The sequence below is a fragment of the Glycine max genome, chromosome 8 (assembly GCF_000004515.6).
Source record: "Glycine max cultivar Williams 82 chromosome 8, Glycine_max_v4.0, whole genome shotgun sequence".
NCBI classification, from domain to species: Eukaryota; Viridiplantae; Streptophyta; class Magnoliopsida; order Fabales; family Fabaceae; genus Glycine; species Glycine max.
In genome coordinates, this window is record NC_038244.2 from 1,390,148 (window position 1) to 1,408,156 (window position 18,009).

The following is an 18,009-nucleotide window of genomic DNA, read 5'->3' on the forward strand; positions in this document are numbered from 1 at the left end:
ATATCTTTGTTTTTTATTATACTTAATTATTTTAAAAATCATATTTAAAATAATTGCTATTTAGTTAAACTGTTAAAGATATATATAAACATATTTACATTAAACTTGCCTCATCAATGTGTTTTGTATGTTCAAGCCCTAGTTGGTGATTTACCTAGGTTGAAATGAGGAAATGATTAGTACGAGGTGTAGGCATAGTGACTAAGCTGATTGTGATAGTTGACAAAAACATTGTAGCTAGGCTGCCATGAAAAAGACTTTTCACGTTTGGTTGACCCCTTGGTTGTTTTTCATGTGCCCTACAAGATCCCTGCCAACCGAACTCTAATGTTTATATGCACTCTCTTCTTTCGAGGGAATACAAACCATCAATAGTTACAAATCCACCGCAAAATCCACGATTATTTCACACTTTCTACTCTCTTTATTAAAGCTTATTAGGTTAATGGCACTGATCATTATCACGATTTAACACCATTAATGTCTCACATCCACAACGTCAAGTTAAGCCCAAGCACCTGACCCTGCTTCATGAATGACAATTCACCCCCAAAATGACATTATTTGCACTTTTTCTATTAACAATCATTGTTTTCGGATTAATTATCGTAAAATTATTTTAATTTTATAAATAATTTTTAATTGAGTCCTGATTATATAATTATATTAAATGACTAATGATAAAGAACTTAATTTTTATAATAATTTTATTTAACTCAAATAAAATTATCTCATAATTAGGAATATATGAGGAATATTTATGATCTTAAAAAAATAGTTTTATGCAATGTGATCTAATTACATGTGATCCTCTACACATATCAGCAACTTCTCCGAGCCACTTGATAGTACAACCAATACATTTATCATCACAAAAACATATTATTCTTTAAACATAGGGGCAAATTAATAACACGTTATTTAATATACTCTTCGAAATAAATTTTTAACTATTAGATGTAATTTAGTGTAACTTTTAATAATTTTTAATTAATAGTAAAAAGTATATGAAAAAATATGTTAAAGGGTATATTTTATTGGCCGTTATTTTCTCAATTGCCAATGTAATTATAACATATCATGTCTCATTATACCAAAAAAATATATACGTACACTCTCATGCTTGCTAGTATACATACGTAGAGGGAAAAACAAGAGATAGAAATAGAGAAATATAAATATGATAATTAATACAGCGGGACATGAGGAGAAATAAAAAAAAATGAGTTATTAATGAAGTGTTTGTATTATTGAGATAGCTATACATAACTACTCAAATAAAAGAATTAAACATGAATTTTAATTAAACATGAATTTTGTTTGTACTTAAGTGGGAAAGTGTTGATGAATTGACAAGTGCATCAATTCGATAAAATTAAAATGGAAGTCCGAGTGTTGAATTCACGTAAATTTTGTTTGTACTTAAGTAGATGAATAGTTAATTAAAAAAATAATTAAAAAGGTTGTAAAAAACAATAAATTAAATTACTAAAAATTAAATCAAACAAGAAAAAGAATTAAACATGAATTTTAATTAATTAATTAAAGATATAAAAAATAAGAAAATCCAATAATATGATAGAAGAAGATTCAGAAGAAGATGAGAATGCTGAAAACTTAGCCTACCAAAGATGCTCTTTAATGTAATATTAATGATTTTTCTCTATTTATAATTATTTCAATTTATACGTGCATCTATTAGTATACTCTAACTTTGTTCTCCCGCACAAAAAAACTTAATTTATCTATTTTTTTTCTTTCAGATCCCTTTTCAGAGTTGAAATAGTAAATTGCAATAAGAATACAGATGTATAACACATTAAACAAATATCAACATATATCTAGTGATGACTTCATTTATATATTATTTCTCAATTCTATTAGAAAATAATGTTTCTCATCGTTACCCTTAAAACTTACCATGCAAATGGGATATCAAGAAAAAACAATAATATTAAGCACAAAAAGAATAATGCAAAAGTAATATTCATAAATAGATAGGAAGATAAATTAATCAAGAGTAAAAAATAAAGATAAGAAAGAGAATTGAAGGAAAAAATAAAGAATTTTATTCTATTCGAATTTTTGTGTGTCTTCTCATCTTTCTCTCTTCTTCTTTTATAAGTACAAATTAGCAAACTTCTGAATTTGTCTGATTTTCTTAATTAGTCATTCTTTTCTTAATTATTCTATTTTCCTGTTTTTCTTAATTAGTCTTCTTTTCTTAATTATTTTTTCTTTCCTTAATTAGTCATTCTTTTTTCAATTAGCTTGCTTTCCTTAATTAACACTTCTTTTCTCAATTAGCTTGTTTTCCTTAATTTTTACTGCATTTATGGGCTATATTTCAATCACTTTTAATATTCTATGCACAAAAACTTAAATGATGTTAATTTAATAATTATTTGCTCAAAAAAAAAAATTAAAAAAGAAAAATTACAATTTTTTTTATAATTTAACACCAAATTATACTCATAATTAACAGTTATTAGAAAGATATACCAATATTAACTATATGAAACAACATAGTATTTTCTAGCACACTAATTATTAGTAAAATTTAATTAAAAATTATAAAATTAATTATGAGAAATTTATTAAATAAGAAGTAAATCTCAAAAAAAATGATTTCTAATAAATTCCCACTTATAATACAGAATGTGTCAGAAATGTGTATTAACAGTTTTTTAGAGTTGGGCACACCCATGGAGCCAAATTAATTTCAGTATAACCGTTCTTATTTTTATTAAACTATACTCATTATGCAGTTATTTTTATCCTTATTTCTTTATTGATATCATAAATGATCTATAACAATTATTAAAAAAAATATTTACTATTCTTTTTCTAAATTGTGGGTATTTTTTATTGGAGATAATTTTATTCGGATCAAATAAAAAAATTCATTCACTGATTAACAAATAAATAAAATCAAGCGATAGACTTATTTATGTTAATATCTCCTTTATCTAACATATATTAAACTATTAGTATGGACATAAACGTTGAGTATACTAATATTTAATGTGCCAATATTATATATATGTGTATTAATAAAATTATGTATAAAATATGACATGCATGTGTTATACTGAAAGTATGATCTTCATGATATATATATATATATATATATATATATATATATATATATATATATATATATATATATATATAAAAAAAAAGTTGATATATTGTTGACACATTAGTATATGACTTTTTTTGTGTGATAAATATTAACAATAACCATAAAACAAATTAAGATTAGGAATGAAATTTTTTGTAACTTCAGAGTTAGTGAAAAATAAATAAATTTAATCACTAGTATATTATTTTTTGTTGTTGTGCGAGACATTACATGCATTTAGTGTAATGGATAATGTCATTATAGGTTATTGGTGAGAGCAGTTTGTAGAACACTGTATAACATTAATTCCATCCATGACATGATTACCGAGTTACGTAGTTTTTTTTTTACAGCACCAGATCACGTAGTTAAAGATATGTTATCTTGACAATGACAACCAATTTTACCTTTAATTTTAATTTTTGCATTTATCTTATATAGTATTTTGTATCTTTCTTTTTAAATAAACCTCAAACATATTTTTATAAGTTTTAACATTTTGAACTGATGATGTGATTATTTTTTTTACTGTATTTAGTCATATTTAAATCTTATTGTGTCTTTCTAAATATGTATTGTGTGAAAATTAAATTTAGATTGTTGTCCACAAATTTAACATATATTACCAATTAAGTTGTGTTATTGAATATTTTATATTGTTTGTCAATGATTTTTATTTATTTATTTCATTCTTTTCATGACTGAAAGTATACATTTGTTGAAATTTTCTATTCTAATAATTAATATGGATTAATATTATAAGACAATTATATTAATTAGTTATCATTAATATGTTTTATTTTATATAATCAAATTAAGTTAATTTGTTAGATAATTAGGTATTGACTCATTAGAAAATAATATAAACTCTATTATAAAAAGATCATGGTCCCTAATATATCAAGTCAGGACTTCTTCTCCCATCTAAATAACTACAAAGATCTTATTAACAATAAAAAAAGTTTCGATTGAGGAAAAATCATGAAATCACCGGTTAACTACGGATTCATATTACGTTGTATTTATTTAATTAATTCATTATGAATCTAGATATTTTTAAAATTCTTCTTAATTTTAATTTTTGCATTTATCTTATGTAGTATTTTGTATCTTTCTTTTTTAAATAAACCTCAAACATATTTTTATAAGTTTTAACATTTTGAACTGATGATGTGATAATTTTTTTTTACTGTATTTAGTCATATTTAAATCTTATTGTCTCTTTTTAAATATGTATTGTGTGATAATTAAATTTAGATTGTTGTCCACAAATTTAAAATATATTACCAGTGTTATTGAATATTTTATATTGTTTGTCAATCATTTTTATTTATTTATTTCATTCATCACTTTTTTTAATTCTTTCTTCTTATCACTAAAAGTATACATTTATTGAAATTTTCTATTTTAATAATTAATGCGAACTAATATTATAAGATAATTATATTAGTTATCAGTAATATGTTTTATTTTATGTAATCAAATTAAGTTAGTTCGTTAGATAATTAGGTATTGACGTATTAGGAAATAATGTAAACTCTATTATAAAAAGGTCTTATTAACAAGTAAAGAAAGGTCTTAATATATCAAGTTAGGACTTCTTCTCCCATCTAAATAGCTACAAAGGTCTTATTAACAAATAATGAAAGGTTAGGTTGAGGAAAAATCATGAAATCACCGGTTAACTACAAATTCATATTACGCTGCGTTTATTTAATTAATTCATTATGAATCTAGATATTTCTAAAATTCTTCTTAATAATCTAACATAATATATTTTTGGTAATTATGGATATTTGATTAACATAATATATTTTTGGTAATTATGGATATTTGATAAGAATTTGCTTAAATTCAAACATAGACACCGTATGTTGAATGATATTTTTGCTTCAGCTCCCTATTATTCTGCTAACCGTGATCGCGCGGCAAATCCCTTTCCACTAGAATATTATGCAGAGATGCACGCATGATCCATCAGGCAGTAAAAGGGAACGTGATGAGGAGGACTGGTGACATCTCGCATCAAACATGTCCTCCCGAGTCTGGTTATGACACCTGGCCACTCTCCTTTGTAAAACAATTAAAATTAAAAATCCCATATACTTAATTAGAGTATTTGATAGTGTGAAATGAAATAAGTAAATTGAGGTACAAAAATTTAAATTAAATTAAATATAAAGGTATGAATCTCATCATTTTTTTAGCTTCCTTTTACTGCAAACAAACAAAAATATTTTTTAAATTTAATTCAATTCTAAAAAGTTAGTTAATAGAATAAAAATTAACTTTTACTTATATTATGTGAGTACTATCTCTCAGTGAACGTAGGATTTGGATCTTTCTTATTAGAAGAAAAAAATATCTATCTAGCTAAAACATTCTTACAGCAGGCATAAAATTAATTACACTCTAGTTTGTCTGGTAAGTAATTGAAGTAGGTAGGAGGCTGGGCAGTGTATATATATCTAGGGCTACCCCTTCTGGTGTTTGCCTTGAATAATCAATCAGTGAAATAGCTAGGTAGCATGAGTAGTAGAGGTGAAAGCAGTGGTGGTGGCCAAAGCTCCTTAAATTACCTCTTTGGATCAGAAGAACAGCCAAAGCCTCCTCCCCCAAAGACAGTTTCATATCCATTGCCACCTTATGGAATTGACATCGATAACAACCACAATCCCCCTACTGGTCAAGGCCAACACCTGGGAAACGTTCTCACCGTAAGCTTTAATATTTCTCAATTTATTTATTTATGTTTAAATTATTCATTCCATCCTTATAGTTTTATGATTATTATCTTTTTAGTTCCTATAGTTTGAAAGTAGTTCTTTTAGTTTATATAATTTATATTTTAATTCTCTTTAGTCCTATAATTTTAAAAGTGATTTTTTTAATTTTATAGTTTTATGATGCTTACTTTTTTAGTCTCTATAATTTTTAAATTAGAGAGACTAAAAAGAAAATTAAAATGTAAACTATATAAACTAAAAAAAATACTTTTAAACTAGAGAGAGTAAAAGAGAATTAAAATATAAACTATAAAAATTAAAAAAATAACAACCATAAAAGTATAGTGACCAATTTAACCTTTATTTATTAGTTAGACATTCAATTAATAATCTTGGTTTCTTTTTTATCAATGCTTTTAATAATGAATCAGAATCGTCCATCGACAAAAGTTCAATCGGTTCCAGGTGGACACTCATCGCTTGGATACTTGTTCGGAGACAAGTGATATCGATCATGTTTTCATTATCTCGATCGATATATCGAATTCCCTGATAGTACTGCATATTGGTGCCTCTGAAAAGGAGTATCAACAACCAAGTTATTGCATATGTTTAAAAGTAGATATCGTATGAGGCCGTGGGTTATGTACGTTGATTGGGTGGGTGTTTATCATTACTGTATGTACTGTGGGCTTTCTATGGTACCTAGCTAGTTAAAGTGTGGCTTTTATTAATTGTTATGTTGGCATTGGGTGGGTGTTGTTCTTTGATTTCTACGGGTTGCATTAAGCTCAGGTCTGCAGCTTCCTTATCTTGTTTCTTATCTTTCGCACGCCTTGTGCTAGCTTGGTTGCAAGTTATTAATAAATTCGATCATTGGGCTTTCTAGCTAGCTACCAAGAAAAAGGAATGCAAGTACTATTTCTACTATATATGCTTCAACAAACTAAATAAGAGATGGATATTTCCTTTTCAGTTTTATGTTGGTTGATCTTTCTCACAATATATATATTATTCAAATTCAATATTTCACACTGAACTTTTTTAATTCAACATATATACTATATTCTTTATATTAATTAATTAAAAGCTAGCTAGCTAGAAACATTCTTTTTCCACAATGCAACTTTCTGAGTTGTACTATATATATTGCCTGAACTTTGCGGAGTTTCTGTAAGGTTGATTCACTATTGCATATTGGTTTTAATGTATCCTTTAATTATGATCCAGTTCTCACTTTTGTTTGTCAAGATATATAGTAATTAGCCAATGATTAACACTTGAATTTTAATTTTACGTTGATGATCTAACTTCGATTTAGTTAACTCTCTTCATCGTCACAATCACTAAACTTTTAAGTTATAATTAAGAACCATGCATCAAGTTTATTAAGAGCTTACAACTCGTTGGGGTGCTTTCTGTTGTCTTCATGAAATCCTCCTCATCGTTTATTCATCGGACACCCCACACACTTCGTTATTCTCTCATGTGGCCATATATATTTGATGTGCTTGGATGAGCAGTGATACACGTACCGTAATAACCATCCATTTGACCATTATGTATGTGGAATAATATATATATATATATATATATATATATATATATATATATATATATATATATATATATATATATATATTATATTATAATATTAAATAAAAGGATATTTTATTTTAATGCCAACTCACAGGTGTTTATGAGTGGTGCGGCACTGTTGGGATGTTCTTTTTCCCTTCTATTTTTCCTGGGATTTGAGGGGGACAAAACAATTAATCAATTTACAGTACTCTTTAAAATAATGGAAATTTAAACCATATGTTTATGTCTCAGAGAATTAGAAGAAACAAACAATCCCTAATGCATTACGTCTTATTACTACATGAATTATAACTGTTTAGAAACTTAGATTTACATAAATTTCAATTTCTTAGTGAAATAATTATAGGAAAAAATTTGTATTGAGAACATATTAACTTACTTTAACTTTAAAAGAGTTATTCATCCTGAACAAATTATCATGACATAAATAATTTAATATTTTAAATTAATTAAAATCTCTTAAATTAAGAGATAGTAGAATTAATTCTTATTAGATAATTACTTAATATATTTTTAATTTAATGATACATATTTGATTATCCATATGTCACATGGTAATTAATCAACATCATAAATAACATGATCATAAATCAGTTAATAATTTCTCATTTAAGATAGTTTTCTGCTAGAGTTTTCAACAACAATTAATTATAATAGAATCAATTGTATTAATATACTGTGCTTAAAGTTAATGGAATTAATTATATTAATATACTGTACATTAAAGTTTTTGCGAGATACCTACTCTTATACTTATTCTATTTAATTAGCATTCATTATAATGGAGAAATCAAATTAACTTTCAACATTAAAAAGAATATAATAATCACTCATATGCATGTTGACAATTAGGGTTAAAATATAAGTCAAATTGAATCTAATGTAACTTAATTCAATAAGAATTAGATTACACGAACTAAAATTAAGTCAAAATAAAATAATTTAGAGATAAATATCATCATTATACTCATATATTTACATACACAATTTCATGAATAAAATATAAGTCGATCTAAACTCAACTTAAGTTAAAATTATTTAATTAATAAATGAGTTTAATTTTCAGTCAGGCTTAATTTATTAATTTAGAAATTAAGTTTATCGAGCTAACTAGTTCTGAACTATTTGACAATAATGGTGTTATAGTTAACTACTTATTTGGCATAGATTTTTTTTCATGTATTTATATTTAAATATTTTCATTAGTTTAATGGAAAATTTTCTTCAGGATGATTTTGTGGAAATTATAGATGTAGTTTCTTTTTGTAAGAGAAAAGGTTAGCGTCCAATCGTGGCAACGGGTAATTAATTAATTGACCACATTTTTTTTTAACATGCATGGCTGAACGTTTACCCACGTTAAGAAAAATGTTTTAACCATTGTCGTGCACTGTTATAATGTGTTTATTAGCATCTGAGTACTTGTGTAAGTGCCGGATATTACCTACCAATGATCTATTGAACAAAACAAAAATTGTAACTTGTAAGTTATAACTTGCAGCTTAGTTGAATAAATTAAATTTGCGGCTTTTACATTGTTGATAAATTTGACGTGGTTTTATAAGTTTCTAGTATGTATCCCCACGCTTTTTATAAGTTTCTAGTATGTGTCGTCACGCTTTGTTTCAATTTCTTGTTTTGGTGCATTAAAAGTTTAGGTGAGTTTTGGTGCATTGTTGGTCGCTTTGTTTCAATTTAGGAGCATCTTTTGGACTTTATATTTAATTTTTAATTAAGATACCATTGCTTGTTTAGTTGCATATGATGAAAAAGTAATATAGTAGCAGAGAAAGAGTTTATATAAAAAAAAAAGTATGTCGAGTCGTTTGAGAAGCAACTATGTTCTAGCAAAAATTATGCACTCTAAGTTGTAGGAATAAAAATGCTCTCATTCTCAATTACACAAAATAGATAGTAACATGTCAAGTAAAAATGGCGCATGAGGAGCGCACAAGGCCACAGTAATTTATTTCAAAAATAAATAAGGCCACAGATATTAGTTACAGAATGAAGAGCTTGGTTTGAGATGTCTTGTAATTAATTATGCTAAAGTGGTGGAAACTGGAAAGCCTAATGGGATAACATAATAACAAAAAAATGGTTCCGAAAATTAACTTTTTGAATAAGTTATCTTTCGTTCTGGAAGGTAATTTCCAAAATGGATAAAAATAACGACCAGGTGTCATGCTTTGGTGTGCACAGTGTAGAGATTTTTTTTTTTTTGACAGACACAGTGTAGAGAATTTATTTACTGTAAGTTTTAGGTGATCGATTTAAGTGAATATAGAATTGCAACAAAACGAGATTGACCTATCCTTCTGTCTGGACCTAAAGAAAAAAAATATTAGCTCATCTAAGATCGAGCTTCAAATAAATCTGGTCTCATTGAAAGGTAATCACATTAGAGATCATAAAGAAAAAGAAAAAAAAAAGAAGGTATTTTGCATTAAAAATATACCAATACTTTTTACTGGGCCAAGCCCAATAACATGGCATCCATAATCTTTAACTCTAGTGATGCTTCTGATTTATCAAACAACAACAATTGCTCCAACAATAATAACATTAAAGAGTGAATGATACACAAATACATACTTTATTTGATTTTAAAAATAAGATTAAACATATAATTCACTCTTTATACATATTGTGAATTCTTAACTTAATCTTTATATGTAAAATAAAAATGGATTAAATTAGTCTCTATATACGTGCAAACATCACATGTACCTAATAAAATGATGTGACTTTTTTCTTTAAAAAAAAACACCACTCAAAAGTCGAAATGATATGACTATATAGAGTGCATCAATTGAACTAATGTGATTTGAAGAAGTGATTAAAAAACCAAAATTATTACAAATCATTATATGCCAAGAAAATTTGTCGTCAACCCAAGTTGCACTAAATTTACAGAATTTAGGATTTCAAGACATTGAAATGGGATAAGCAGATAAAGAAATATAGGATAAAAAGCGGTTATAGGATGAAAATAAATTTTAAAAAAGTATAATAGAAATTTGTGTAAAAAATAATAATGTTGATAATAAGAGTACTTGGAAAAGTGGACAAAAATTTTCCCTCAAGAAAAGGAAGTTTGGCCCGTGAAGTTGGTGACGTCGACATAGACATTCACGTGATTGGCAATGGAAGGTAATGCAGACATGTTCTGACAAAGTTCCGTGACCATGTGGGCCACTCCTCCCCCAACAAAAGAATGCTATTTCCCACCCAATAACCGATTTTCAGCCATGGGAAACTATACTAACATTATGATCCCATCTTCCACACCACACACACACTTGCACTCAATTTACTTTTATTCTATATTAACATTATTAAAAATTTAAGGATAAAGATAATAGTGGATGATATCAAATGTAATAATGCCCACCAATGAAGAATAGTGGCAGATAAGTCATGTGTGTATATTTTGTATGTAGTGGAAGAAAAGACACTGGTTGATGCACACTACAACATGGTCTATCGCCTACGCCACTCTTCTGTGCTCCACTTAAAACTTTTTCTAAGTGACATGCATGATATTTGTCCTTGCAAGTAAGTGGGAGACTAGAGAAGGTGAACCACACACATAAAAGAAACAAAAAATTAATTAGCTTCAAAAATGGAAGGCAAAAGAAGGTGGAACTGAAATTAGTAGATTGGCCTTGTGCCAATGTGCCATTGCATAAATATGTTAGTATAGTAGATTATATATATTTTTGCAGTGCGCTCAACACTAATAATGATCAGACTTCGAACTTAATAATGAAAACATTTAATTTATTTATTTTAATTTGGTAGATCTATGTGTAATTGAAACTATATGTCTCCGACAGTAGATACTTCAAGCTTGCATACGGACAGAAATATATATAATGTAGTAACACAATCTTGACAATAAGGCTGCGTTCTTTTATAGCTTAGACTTCACAAATTCCAACTAAAACTTAAGAACGGGATGAGTAATTCTGTTCAAACTTCATCTCTGCTTTCACACACTATCGAATTGAATCCAGAAAAACTTAACATCACCTTACAAGACACGTTCCTGTTATCGCATTCACATGACAAATAAGAAATATATTATGTGGGGTAGCACAAAATGAAAGCAAAATATAATGCTTAATAATTATTATATGTATATATATATATATATATACACACACACATATGTTTACCTACAATGTGTCCCTATGAAACCATACCAATAGCTCAACGCCGCATCTGTTCTCCCTCCAAAAGAATTCAGGTACAAGAACCATTCCATTTTACTCTCATCTTTCTTTCCTAGCATTAAGTACAACAAAATCTACTTTGACATCTTCAGATGCATGTGAATTACTTGAAATGTGAAATTTGGCAGGTCATGGATGTGTTGTTGTTGTTATTATTATGTGTTCTCTTGGTTGGTTTGCCAAACCTGGCTATAGTAGAGAGTCGCAGGGCTCCCGTTCTGGACTACTTTGAGTATTGTGCTATGAGCTGCAGAGCTTACAGTGCCTCGTTGGAAGAATTTGGAGGGGTTGGTGATGGAACAACTTTGAACACTAAAGCCTTTCAGGCTGCCATAGAGAATCTGAGTCAGTATGCAGCAAGTGGTGGTTCTCAACTTTATGTTCCCCCAGGAAAATGGTTAACTGGCAGCTTCAATCTCACCAGCCATTTCACTTTATTCCTACACAAGGATGCTGTAATTCTTGCCTCTCAGGTCTAATAATGTCTTAACCCTTGCTAATGTTATGTTATTCTTCACTTAATGATATTTAAGTGTATTGACATTGTGTAATTTTGAAACTATGGTATTAGGATGAGAATGACTGGCCAGTGATTGATCCCTTGCCATCTTATGGTAGAGGGAGGGACACACAAGGTGGAAGGTTTAGCAGCCTGATTTTTGGAACCAACCTCACTGATGTAATCATAACTGGTAATGAAACTCAAGGTTTTGGGATTACGAATTATTCCAACTAAGAATTTGCTTGTTTTAATTCTTGAATTCAAATTTGTTTTTAGGGGACAATGGCACAATAGATGGACAAGGTGATCTGTGGTGGCAAAAATTCCACAAGGGTGAGCTCAAGTACACCCGTCCTTACCTGGTTGAAATTATGTACTCAGATAATGTTCAGATATCCAATCTCACTTTGGTTAATTCTCCATCATGGAATGTCCATCCTATATACAGCAGGTTCATTCTTTTTTCTCTATTTGCTCTGTCTATTTTATCTTTAATAATTGACTCTACGGACTACTTGCAGGGGAAATTTACTAAATGTTTCGTGTTTTCTAATTAATTTAAGAAATTGAATGCAGCAACGTTGTTGTTCAAGGAATCACAATTCTTGCTCCTGTGACATCCCCAAATACAGATGGAATCAACCCGGGTAAGTTACAAAACAAAAATATCTCCATATACTCTCCTAGACTATACAACTCAGTTACATAATTCTATAAATAATCATGCATATCATGTACCAAATTCACCATACCACGTACCGCATTCTCTTGATAGGAAGTCACGTAGAGATGTAGTAAATTAGTAATCCTGTAAAAAGTGACGAACTGCGTAACTACAAGAACCATGTACCCTTACCAAGTAGCTAGTAGTAATTTGGTGATATAGTATAGTCCAGAGCTACATGTTGGCCAGATTGACTAAGGTTCATGGTTTTGATGCAGATTCTTGCACAGACACACGAATTGAGGACTGTTACATTGTATCCGGGGATGACTGTGTTGCTGTGAAGAGTGGTTGGGATGAGTATGGTATAGCTTATGGAATGCCAACAAAGCAGCTTGTAATCAGAAGACTCACTTGTATTTCTCCATTCAGTGCTGCGATTGCTTTAGGGAGTGAAATGTCTGGTGGGATTCAGGATATGAGGGCTGAGGACATTGTAGCCATCAATACAGAATCAGGGGTCAGGATCAAAACTGCTGTAGGAAGAGGAGGCTATGTCAAGGACATATTTGTTAGAAGAATGACCATGAAAACCATGAAATGGGCATTTTGGATGACAGGAAATTACGGGTCTCATGCTGATGACAACTATGATCCTAATGCACTTCCTGTGATTCAGAACATTAATTATCGCGATATGGTTGCTGAGAATGTCACTATGGCTGCAAGGTTGGAGGGTATATCTGGGGACCCCTTCACAGGTATATGCATATCCAATGTAACCATTCAACTGGCAAAGAAGGCTAAAAAAGTTCCATGGACTTGCACTGATATTGCTGGGATTTCAAGTGATGTGACTCCTGCGCCTTGTGATCTGTTGCCTGACCAAGGAGAAGAGAAGATTGGGGCATGCACCTTCCCAGAAGAAAGTTTGCCCATCGAAGATATCAAGGTTCAAACGTGCACTTACAGAAGGAACTTATGATGATAGTGTAAAAGGAATGACTAAGTTCAAGGGAACAATCCAAAGCAATGTAATACTTCAAAAATTGTATTTAAAATAGTGTACTTGTAAAGACTCTGAACAAGGCAATGACAACAATGATACAGAAATGAGTCTATAATAAATAGTTAAATACACATTTTAGTCGTCTTCTAGTGAAATTCTCTTTTTTTTTTTTTTTTGCGTGAACCTTGTGAAACATAAATAGGTAGAAGTAACGAGCAAACAATTTTTTGATTGCTATTGCTGCATTCAAAAGCCAAATAGTTTCATTATGCAGACTTATTGATTACAACTCTTTAGTGTTACTTTAACATAACACTTTGCCACACTCAACCAGTTCACAAGAAGAATCACCAATCACCAAACGTGATAGCCAAGTATCTTAGACTTGTAATGTAACAAACGGTGTCATATATGTAAACACTGAAGCTGGAAAGTGACATTGAAAGATAATTGTCATGAAATAAGAGAGAGGCTCCGTGACACCCTATTCCTCCCAAAGCAAACTTGAGCGAGCACAATACAACACAGCTTTTTTATTACTCTTATAAAGGCCTGTAACATCCAACTGGATTTCTAACATTTACCCATTTTCCAGGAGAAATTTGTTTCCATATCCTTCTCGGTCTAGAACTAGAACTAGAACTAGATTACAAGGAAGAGAACTTCAATTTGTCTCTAGCAAATCATCTGGGGGATGCGCAGGCAATATATTTAAGGGGAAAGAGGTTCATCTTGTTACATTTATACAAATAAGAAAGAATTACTAGCATGGTGGATCTGGATTGAACTTCACTGATTCCTTCCAAATGAGCTCCTTCATGTGCTCTTCGGTGCATGTTGGCTGATCAAAATCAAAACTGAATGGCCTGGGACAGACTGGCTCATCATTGATGTTGTGAAGTGATGAAAGATATGGGTGACATAATGCCTCATCAACTGCAAAATAAATGAAAAATACCACATAAACATGAAACAAATGATACCATTTATAGTATTTTACTATGAAAACTATAAACCTGCATTGAAGCTCAAAATTCTATAAGAATGCTTACCAGTAATGCGTTTGTTTGGATCAAAGATCAGCATCTTTTCTAACAGGTCCAATGCCTTAGGCAACATGTTAGGGAATCTGGTCGAGAATTTTTGCTTCCGGTACTGTGGAAGCTGTCTAATATATCTTCTGGCATTATCACTTCGGAGAAATTCAAGGCTTGCATCATCAGGTGAACCTAATAACTTTTGTGCCAAAGAAAAAAAAATGTATGAATTGAGTTACAATTTATAGCCATTGATTAATTTACACGCAACTATAAAATCAGTGTATATGCATTTCTCTCATAAATTCACAACAATAATGGTAATACATTTTTTTGACAGATATAAGTAATGTAATATACATTAGTTAAAGAATAAATAATATATGCACCGATGACCTTTAACATTATCATCTAACTATAAATTATCATATGATAAGTCTGAGATTGTTATAATAACTAATAAAAAAGATTTCTAACTGGTAAACTTTTACACACTGACAGTGCTGCATGCCTGTTAAACTGTTAGTTAAGAACTTTACATGCTTCAGCAGAGCATAACCAAAATTGGAAGCACCAAAACCATACCTCCGTTATAAGCCTTAGTTGGTGAACATAGTCTTTGCCAGGAAACAAGGGTTCTCTGGTCATAATTTCACCAAGTATGCACCCAACAGACCAAACATCAATTGCAGAGGTATACTCAGAACAATTAAGGAGCAATTCTGGGGCACGGTACCATCGTGTGACAACATACTCTGTCATGAAATCCGTTTCAGATGTTGTCCTTGCCAAACCAAAGTCCCCAATTTTAAGGTCGCAGTTTGCATTCATTAGTAAGTTACTGGGCTTAAGGTCACGGTGCAAAACGTTAGCCGAGTGAACATATTTAAGCCCCCGTAACAGCTGGTATAAGAAGTACTGCACAAGTTTCTTCAAATATAAATTCAATGCTTAATTTCAAACTCAGTTAAAAGCAGCAAGCCAAAAAAAATATTTTTTGGGGTGAATTTGTGAGTGAGATTCTTATGTCAAAAGATAAGACCTAAGTTGCAATAGCTCTTTGAGTTAGCATTAGCAAAATATGTGTCACTGTAATGGAAAAGATATCCTCAAACCATTGACTTTCATAGAATATACACTAAGTCTATACTTTATGATCTTAATCCAACGTCAAGGCCTGTTCTTAATTCAAACATTTAAACTACAAACTGCTACCATCTGAGAAGGGTCGGAGGGCTATCTATTTTTATTTATAACAAGAGGTAGATATTGTTATGTTAGAAAATATAACAAAGACAAGGTTGCTTGAAAATAGCATGTAATTCAGATCCAATAGTATCATTTGAGCCAAACCTGACAATGTTCTTCACTAAGAGGTTGGTCAGAATGAATTATATGATGAAGATCAGTGTCCATCAATTCATAAACAATGTACACATCATTGAAGGTCTCCTTTTTGGGGGGTCGTATGATATCCTTGATGGCAATAATCTGTGAAAGATGATAGCAATTTTAAGTAATTAAAAAAACAAAAAGGTAATTGTAAATGGAGAACAAGCTTCAGAAATGTAGACAAACGGACAATAGGAGATCAAATTAAATTGAATTAGATAAATTCTCTCTCACACACTACATATTTATCTGTCTATATTTACATCTACGTTATCCATCTATCTACACACACGTATGTATGTATAAAATAGTTTTCTTACAAGATGCTTGTCGAAGAGGATACGAAAAAAGACAAATCATCTCTTGCCGTTCATATCTATATTTGATACTATCTTTCTTGCCAATAACAGTTTTTGAAAAAAAAAAAATTGTATTACAAGGAAATTAGCTTCAGGGTTTGTCAGTTCTAAAATATGTTTAACATTCCATTGACGGCATTCCCATAGAATAGTTTGATATCTTTTTATTTAATTTTATAGGCAGAGTACTCTGATATTATTAGGAGAAATTGAAATATATAGAACACTAAAAAAATTCTCACTCGACCCCCAGTACTGCTGGCGAGGAAAATCTTAAGTACTTATTGAGGCCATTAATTTCAGCTGTGATAGCTCAGAAGGAACATATGCACTCAATATATAAGAGATTAATAATATCATACGAATTTATAAAAACAATTGCATCATGATTACTTGGAAAATATTATACTATTTGAAAAACCATGTCCTCACTTTGCAGGGGTACATAGAGGTGAGCACTTACATTATCATGGTCCATGTGACGAAGGAGCTTGATTTCTCTCAATGTTCTCTTAGCATCAATTATATTGTCAAATGCGTTGCCGATCTTCTTGATTGCAACTTGTTCGTGTGTTTCGGAATTAACAGCAGCACTGAAAAGAAACATTGTTCAAGTGAACATAAAATCATTTCTAAGCAAATATCAAATTTATGCATTTAAATTTGAAGAAGGAAATAAAACACTTACCAGACTATGCCATTAACGCCTCTACCAATAGGGCGAATAGGAGGCACATACTTGGAAGACACCTCGAACAAGTTTCCATACACATTGTACTGTGCGTATTTACCACCATGGGTGAGAACCCTTTTGATTTTAGCATCCCCTGAAGCTGAAGAAGCAGCAGAAGAGCTTGACCCTTTTGTGGTCATGTTCAAGTTTGCAACTCAACGAGCAAAGGGTCTTAACCTTTCCAATCAAATTTACAAAAGCTAAGCCACCCAATAGCGAGCAGCAAATAGCATTTTTCACAGGTCGAGTTTATTAGTTGATGATGGGAATGTACGTGTAAATACTACTACCTTCCACCCAATTAGTATTAAAAAAATATAGAGATACTTACGTTCATAGACCAAACATGCATCTGTTATAAGATAATTTTGACACATACACATAAAGTGGTTGTAGAACGTATCAAAAAGGAAAAAAGTAGTTGAAGGATAAGTGTGTTTTAATAATGAAAGCTCTTAAAATGGCGTTTTCCAGATCATGGGCTTACTACATGGCTATTGATCATTCCACCTGTAAAAGCCTAAAGGGTAACGTGATCTCTAAAAGCATGGGATTTGTCACGAGATGTTTGCTATTTTTCTTGCATTCATGCATCGTTACACCACTAGAAAGTACAAATTAAC

At 30.3% G+C, this 18,009-nt stretch overlaps 3 protein-coding genes across 6 annotated transcripts; 2 read left to right on the top strand and 1 right to left on the bottom strand.

Moving 5' to 3' along the window:
* Positions 1-5,601: 5,601 nt before the first annotated feature.
* On the top strand, positions 5,602-6,738 carry LOC100801246 (protein SPIRAL1-like 5). The gene is made up of 2 exons (XM_003532876.4): positions 5,602-5,841; positions 6,282-6,738. Exons 1-2 carry the CDS (start codon positions 5,653-5,655, stop codon positions 6,354-6,356), a joined length of 264 nt encoding a protein of 87 aa, XP_003532924.1. The 5' UTR covers positions 5,602-5,652; the 3' UTR covers positions 6,357-6,738.
* Positions 6,739-11,101: 4,363 nt separating this feature from the next.
* Positions 11,102-13,996, top strand: LOC100803375 (probable polygalacturonase). Of its 2 annotated transcripts, none has more exons than XM_006584668.4 (6): positions 11,102-11,704; positions 11,783-12,163; positions 12,262-12,382; positions 12,469-12,643; positions 12,769-12,839; positions 13,135-13,996. In XM_006584668.4, exons 1-6 carry the CDS (start codon positions 11,639-11,641, stop codon positions 13,839-13,841), a joined length of 1,521 nt encoding a protein of 506 aa, XP_006584731.1. In that variant the 5' UTR covers positions 11,102-11,638; the 3' UTR covers positions 13,842-13,996. The 2 variants fall into 2 exon arrangements, with proteins under 2 accessions (XP_006584731.1, XP_003532926.1); XM_003532878.5 differs by having other exon boundaries at positions 11,819-12,163.
* Positions 13,997-14,026: 30 nt separating this feature from the next.
* LOC100807109 (mitogen-activated protein kinase homolog MMK2) lies at positions 14,027-17,827 on the bottom strand. Of its 3 annotated transcripts, none has more exons than XM_006584669.4 (6): positions 17,342-17,816; positions 17,117-17,246; positions 16,256-16,393; positions 15,488-15,832; positions 14,918-15,101; positions 14,028-14,801 (listed from the first exon to the last, which is right to left on the bottom strand). In XM_006584669.4, exons 1-6 carry the CDS (start codon positions 17,524-17,526, stop codon positions 14,629-14,631), a joined length of 1,155 nt encoding a protein of 384 aa, XP_006584732.1. In that variant the 5' UTR covers positions 17,527-17,816; the 3' UTR covers positions 14,028-14,628. The 3 variants fall into 3 exon arrangements, with proteins under 3 accessions (XP_025985265.1, XP_006584732.1, XP_003532933.1); XM_003532885.5 differs by having other exon boundaries at positions 14,030-14,801; positions 15,488-15,820; XM_026129480.2 differs by lacking the exon at positions 15,488-15,832 and having other exon boundaries at positions 14,027-14,801; positions 17,342-17,827.
* Between the last annotated feature and the right edge of the window lie 182 nt (positions 17,828-18,009).

Coding starts and splice junctions, on each gene's coding strand:
- LOC100801246 (XM_003532876.4), top strand. CDS start 5,653: ATGAGTAGTAGAGGTGAAAGCAGTGGTGGTGGCCAAAGCTCCTTAAAT. Junction 5,842..6,281: donor ACCTGGGAAACGTTCTCACC/GTAAGCTTTAAT, acceptor ATAATGAATCAG/AATCGTCCATCGACAAAAGT.
- LOC100803375 (XM_006584668.4), top strand. CDS start 11,639: ATGTGTCCCTATGAAACCATACCAATAGCTCAACGCCGCATCTGTTCT. Junction 11,705..11,782: donor CTCCCTCCAAAAGAATTCAG/GTACAAGAACCA, acceptor TGACATCTTCAG/ATGCATGTGAATTACTTGAA. Junction 12,164..12,261: donor CTGTAATTCTTGCCTCTCAG/GTCTAATAATGT, acceptor CTATGGTATTAG/GATGAGAATGACTGGCCAGT.
- LOC100807109 (XM_006584669.4), bottom strand. CDS start 17,526: ATGACCACAAAAGGGTCAAGCTCTTCTGCTGCTTCTTCAGCTTCAGGG. Junction 15,833..16,255: donor TTAGTGAAGAACATTGTCAG/GTTTGGCTCAAA, acceptor TTATATTTGAAG/AAACTTGTGCAGTACTTCTT. Junction 14,802..14,917: donor TCCAAACAAACGCATTACTG/GTAAGCATTCTT, acceptor TTTATTTTGCAG/TTGATGAGGCATTATGTCAC.